General features: G+C 40.3%; 1 protein-coding gene across 1 annotated transcript in view; it reads left to right on the top strand.

Annotated features, from left to right (window-relative positions):
* The first annotated feature begins 5,454 nt into the window (after positions 1-5,454).
* Positions 5,455-6,128, top strand: part of LOC147886943 (uncharacterized) — a 37,935-nt gene continuing 37,261 nt past the window's right edge. The window contains exons 1-3 of the mRNA XM_087394721.1: positions 5,455-5,674; positions 5,757-5,839; positions 5,993-6,048. Coding sequence (XP_087250847.1) covers positions 5,503-5,674; positions 5,757-5,839; positions 5,993-6,048 — 311 coding nt within the window. The 5' untranslated portion in view covers positions 5,455-5,502. The remainder of the gene's footprint in view (positions 5,675-5,756; positions 5,840-5,992; positions 6,049-6,128) is intronic.

Genomic DNA, 6,128 nt, shown 5'->3' with positions numbered 1-6,128 from the left:
TGCAAATTAGCCACTCTCTAAAATAAATATTAGTTCGAGTCAACTTATGAGCTCTAGATCTTGTGGATTCTACATGTGGAAGGATTTTAAAAAGCTTAAATAGTAACTTGGCTAATAGTTTAGCAAGCATGCCAAGAGTTTACCAATCAATAGTCATCTAGTTTTCTAAGCAAAGGCACCTTTTATTTGGCATTATTTTCCTAATTAACTTAATAGTTTTCCAATGGCTCTATCTATTTTGCAAACCACTAATCTCTCAATTAATTATTAGCAAAGGCACATTTTATTGAGCATTACTTTTCCTTATTAGCTTAAGTTTTATAGTGGCTCTATCTATTTTGCAAACCACCAATCTCTAAATTAAATACTAGCTTTCTCAACTTTACAAACTAATTTTCTCTTAGCTGTTTCTTCCATTTTAACACTTGCAATTGGGAAAGCTTAGTCTTAAGGATGATCAACCAATATCTCACCCAATTTTGCATGTAAAAATTCTTATCAAGAGCTAACTAATCAACTTCAACTTATGGTTACCAACTATGTCACTAGTCAATTCTAATGTCTAGCCCCAATAGTCAACTAATATATTTATAAAGTGTACAATTTTGTAAAGTCCTTTCACTCTCATACAAATCCTCTCCATCCTCTTTTCATCTTCTTTGAGATAACCATATGATAGTTATTTTTGAGATATTTCTCTCCTTCCATAAGGAAATCACTAGATGATATAGCAAGCTAAATAGTCTATAATAAGCCATCCAAGCTTATTGACTTGATTAGAAAGTAACCAAGTATAGTGTTTAGAGTGCCTTTAGGCTTTGAGGGATTTTGTCATATCTAAAGAAAGACTGTACTTTGCTGTATCTCTGCAAATTTCAAAGCATTTGACCCGATTTGGGTTGCGGTGATGAGATTAAGGAGCAATGGAAGATTTATACTTCATAGGATAGCCTCTCCAAATTTGGCACAGGTGTGGAAGGCCACCATGTCCTTCAAGCTAAACCTTTATGTTATGTAGTTTGCAAGTTTTTGGTGAGATCTAGGTTAGCTAGCTAGAATCCTAAAATATTACCGATTTGCTCGTTCTATAAGCTGAGAAAGGAATCCCATATGCATATTTTGGGGAATGCAATGCCACTAGGTATTTATGGTGGAAAGTTTGCAGTTGGCCACAAAGTTTCTCTATCTTCATTTGGCCTACTTGGAAAAATGCTATCCTTAGTAAAGGGAAACTTAACAATGTTTTGTATAGTTGTTGGCAGCTACTGAGGGTGGTAGTGATACAACACATTTGGAAGTATATAAATGCAATGGTGTTTCATAAGTGTCACAGCTTTCTCTCTCTCCTTTCATATTGGAACTGAGGTTCTTTAAGTGTTTGGCCAAAAACACGTGGTTTATTGCCTAAGGAATGATTGTCTCCTAACTTGGAGACTGTAACTTTTTTTTGTATTTCCTTTTTTGTCTTGTAAAACAAGAGGGCACATGATGCACTTGACAACATTGCCTTCATTATTTTCATTCTTTTATACTTTTTATGGAGTGAATCGATAGTTAATATGGGAAGAGGGGGACAAACAACGAGAGTGCATGCGAGAGAGAGAGAGAGAGAGAGAGAGAGAGAGAGAGAGAGAGCACTCGTGCAACAGGAAAATGAGAATCCAAAATTGACTAGAGGACACTTTTTCTCAAAAGTGTTAGTAGAATGTTGCTGTCTGGAAGGCAGCGCAAAAACAATTCACAAAAGGGTTCGAATTGTCCCCCTGTAGTGCTAACACAAGAGTGCAAAAGTGAATGTGGGCACTACCTCCTACCTAAGATAGTGGTAAAGCAAGTGCTTTTGGATGCAAATGAAAAAATAGACTATATCTAAAAGGGACTTGGACTATTGAAAGATAAAATTTTTAGTTTGAAACACACAACTTAATTAGAAAAATGCTATGCACTTTGATCCCCTAGTGCAACAGCACAACTTGGGATGCAAAAGAATCTCTAATCCAAGCTGTTGATACTATACATTATTCTTGGAAATTCACAAATTCACAAAAGAGTTTCAATACTCCACTATAACACTAACGAGGCAGTGCTAATAAACTTTTGATGATCTTTTTTTTTTTTGCGTTGCACTGAAATTGAAAGTGGCAATAGCGCCCCCATATAGGGTGACCAAGATAGAATCTTGAGCTACCTTGACCCATGACTGTGGGTGGATCTTATTACCTAGAAAAAAACATACTCAACTTTTTATGGTAGGCAGCCTAAGGGGAAGTTTGGTTTTCTTGAGCCCTCATTAATCCACATATTTTGGGCCGTTGATTCTTTTTAATCTAAGGGTCTGAAATTTGCTTTATTTTTAGGTATGCATTGATTTTTTTTCCTCTCAGCCTATTATATGTTGGGATGCTAAAAATTTTGAGGTTTGCAAATGGTTCTGGGTCTACACAAATTCCTATTCCGAAGCCAAAAGATTCACTTTTTGTCTGGCTTGATCCTATGACGCATAACACTCTGAACTCGCTTTGATGTCGAATGATGTAAAGAGAGGTCAACATTCACATAGTTGGTACAAGTTTTTTAGAATATCACTCTAGGAAGGTAAGAGTCTACAATTTATTGTCCTCTCAATACTCAAGATTGCTTGCAAAGACAATTGATCCAAGATTTTACCATCCATGCTTGCAAAGAGTAGTCCATCAAAGTTTTTACAGTCCACATTGTCGAAATCATCTCAAAACCTGAATGAGACTTGTCATGCCTCCCCAAAATCCCATTTGCTTAGATGCTACGAGCGGCATATTTCACGAATAAGGATTTTGATGATTGGCTCATATGCTAGTATAATTGTATCCCGTTGTTTTTGGGAGCTCACCACAGAAAGCTTGGTCCTTTACCTTCGTCACCCACCCCTTCTCCCTCCAATATATGGCCTACATTGTGTAGATTGGATTTGTTCAGCTGCTATTTAGCTGTTCCAAGCATACAATATTTAGCTATTCCAAGCATAGCACGTGTTCACCCTCAAGCTAAGAAGCTTCAAATTAAGGATTGTCAGGACTTGGAGAGGTTGCCAGATCTGAGTCTTATGAAGGATTTAACTATGAACAATTGTATATCCTTGAAAATTACCACTTGTTTGCCTCCCAATTTGCAGAGAATATGTATCGACTATTGCATTTGCTTCACACTGTTCACCGACCTCAACTCTCTATTGCATTAAGGAAATTAAGCATGAATGACTGCAGAAACTTGAACATGTTACAAGATCTGAGCGATGCTCAAAGCTTTGCTCAATATATCCGACTCAAAGAGAGGCTTGTGAAGAGGCCAATGCTTCATGCGACATGGGCTACTACAGTCTTGCACCAAATTGCATTGCCTACAAGCTATAAAAGCTCTCCTCGGGCATGGATTCCATATCTCTACATCCCAATTCATAAAGCTCACACTCTCCAATGCTTGGCCCTCGATGCAAGAGCCCAGCCTACTAAAAATTTCCTCCATTAGAGCCAAGCAAACTGATGGATGTTTTACCTGGATGTGGTGTGCATCGTCCAGCCAGTCGAAGAAGCTATCAGAGCAAGGCATCTTGGAAGTCCATTTGGCTACATAAATCTTGGTAGCGGATGAAGAGAAAAGGGAAATTGGCGAGGAAGAGTTGGAGATGGTGATGGAAGGCGAGAGAGGCTGCATCTTCTTGTGATTGGAATCTCTTCAATTGAATCCACAGGGTTCCCACCCTATTTACATGAGTTAATTGAATGCAATTTCTTGACAGGCTTCACATGCCTCCCACCCAACCTAAAGGTTTTGCGTGCTACATGTTGCGATTCCTTACTAAGACTTGATCTAGGCTACTTGGATCGATTGAAGACTCTTCAGTTGAGGTAGTGTCTTTCCTAGAAAGGCTTTGTAGGTCTCCCACACAACCTAAAGGTCCTGCATGCTACGTGTTGTGATTCCTTATTGTAGCTTGATTTGAGCTCCTTGGATCAATTAGAGACTCTTCACTTGACGAAGTGTCATTCTTGTGATAATACTCGATGCAACCAACATGGTTTTGAACTGCTGGGAAGGGCGATATGACATGGAGCTTAATAACTTGATTAGTTTCTTTGTGGGTTTTACGAAGGAGACTCAAAGAGATCACATAATTCTTGCATCATCTCATGACTTTTTTGTGGCTTGGTTGAGAAAATGGCGGAGGGGATGGAGCAAAGGAATTCTCCTCCACTCTTTGTGCACCGTCTTATGAGATAGAACTCAAAGATGATTGGGAAAGTGATGTATGGCCAGTGATATATGAAGCAACAGGGGGTAGCCCAGTGTTATTGTGGAGTGTATATGATAATGCCAATTATGGTGAGTCATTGAAGGATCTGTCTACCATTCTTGTCTGAGTGAATGACTCTTCAAGTCGCATAAAGGGATTGTGAAGGAGATGGATTCACAGGGCAAGAGTTCCTCTGGATCATGAGACAACAATTGTGGAGAATGGCGGTGCTGCAAGCCAAGAGAAAGTGGCATCAAAGTTTGGGGATATGGCTAGCGCATATGCTATTGTGCACGGCCTCGTACGTGTAAACCTGGTTCATGTGAGATCGAATTTGTGGAAATCATGCTATAGGGACATGATGCGTGACTTGAAAAGCCCACTTGAGGAGAATACGGCATGGCTACATCCCCTTGTTAATGGCAGGCAGCCTAGGGAGAAGTTTGAGTTTTTAAAGGTCTCCTTGAGCTACTTGACACAATCGTGGGCATTGATTTCAAGCAAATCTAATGGTGTGAAAAGCAAGATGCAAAAGCATAGTTAAGCTTTTTATCAAAAGGATTGTCATAAATCTATATAGTTCATAACAAGCACATGATTGTTTACATTGTCTGTGTCTTCAAGCAACAGTGCAGAGGTCTGGTTGCTTGCATTGTATTCAACCAAGATTTTGAGGTCAGATTCTCTCCCAGTCGATGTGCATTTGGTATTTTTTGTTTATAGATTTGAGGTTCGAGATAATTTCAATAATTAGAGCCCTATGGGAATGATGCTGATCGATTTATCTATTTGTCTATCACTCCTCGCATCACATTAGGTACAATGGAGACACTACGATGAGGTTGTTGGAAGCCGGCCAGCCTCCAAGATCTAGTGTTAAGCAGTTGTAAGCAGCCAAGATGGACTTGTGTTTAAGCAGGTGCTAGCACATAAGCGTAGCAAGGGCCTTTAAGAGATGAAGGCCATTGTGGCATAGCCTTGGCATGTGAAGCTTGAGAGCCTCGCAACAACCTTATGCTCTACTCTCACAAGCCCTGAAAGCTCTACTTACTATAGTGTTCAAACTCCCATTTTCCCGAGGTTGGAGAGGCGCGTAACGCGCTGGCTAAGTGGAGAGTGAGGGCTCAACTTTGAGTGTAGCACATGACATGCATGGATGGGGATGAGGAATCTATATATATACATAGCTCCCATTCGCGAAGAAGCACACGCAACCCGCACACAGAGTCACCATGGCATTGCAGTGGATGATGCTGGGAATGGTTGCCACCGCCGAGGCGCTTTTGGCTTTGCTACTCACTGTGCCTTACCCCGCCCCTCTCCGACGCCGTGTTGTAGACTTAGTGGCATCGCTTCTCCAACCTGGCATTGGCATCGTCCCATTTGCAATTTTCCAGCTTTTAGGTGACGCCTTCTTTTCACGATGTTCTGTTTGAATCGTGCCACAGTGGTTTCGAAGTGCAAGTTGACACTTTTGCCTCTGCAGACATTTTCTGGAAAAATGAACATCGCTTGAAGTGTTCATCAGATGTTTGTACGGTTCTTGAGCGGGATCGCTACGAGAGATCTGTAAGTGGGAATTTTGCAGCTTATTGCAATCTAAGGAGGCTTATACGCTCAGTTGAAATTGTTTTCCCTTTTCTGAATCTATCATGGTGATGCAAAATTCACAAGAGTATCGGCTGCTTTGTTGACGGTTCAAAACTTGTTACATTATTCCAGGTCTTTAAGGCACAGCGGAATACCTTGCTTGGAGTCGGTGCATGCTTGCTGTACTGGTAAAGTTCGTGATGTTATACATTCATATGTTTGTTTTTCCATAACTCTCACGGCAAAACTTTGGTAGCTCTGCCTCTGC

Source organism: Dipteris shenzhenensis, chromosome 23 (assembly GCF_047967505.1).
Source record: "Dipteris shenzhenensis isolate YYH24624 ecotype China chromosome 23, Dip_SZ_1.0, whole genome shotgun sequence".
NCBI classification, from domain to species: domain Eukaryota; kingdom Viridiplantae; phylum Streptophyta; class Polypodiopsida; order Gleicheniales; family Dipteridaceae; genus Dipteris; species Dipteris shenzhenensis.
The sequence above is the reverse complement of the archived record's forward strand: the minus strand, read 5'-3'. Positions and strand labels throughout refer to the sequence as shown.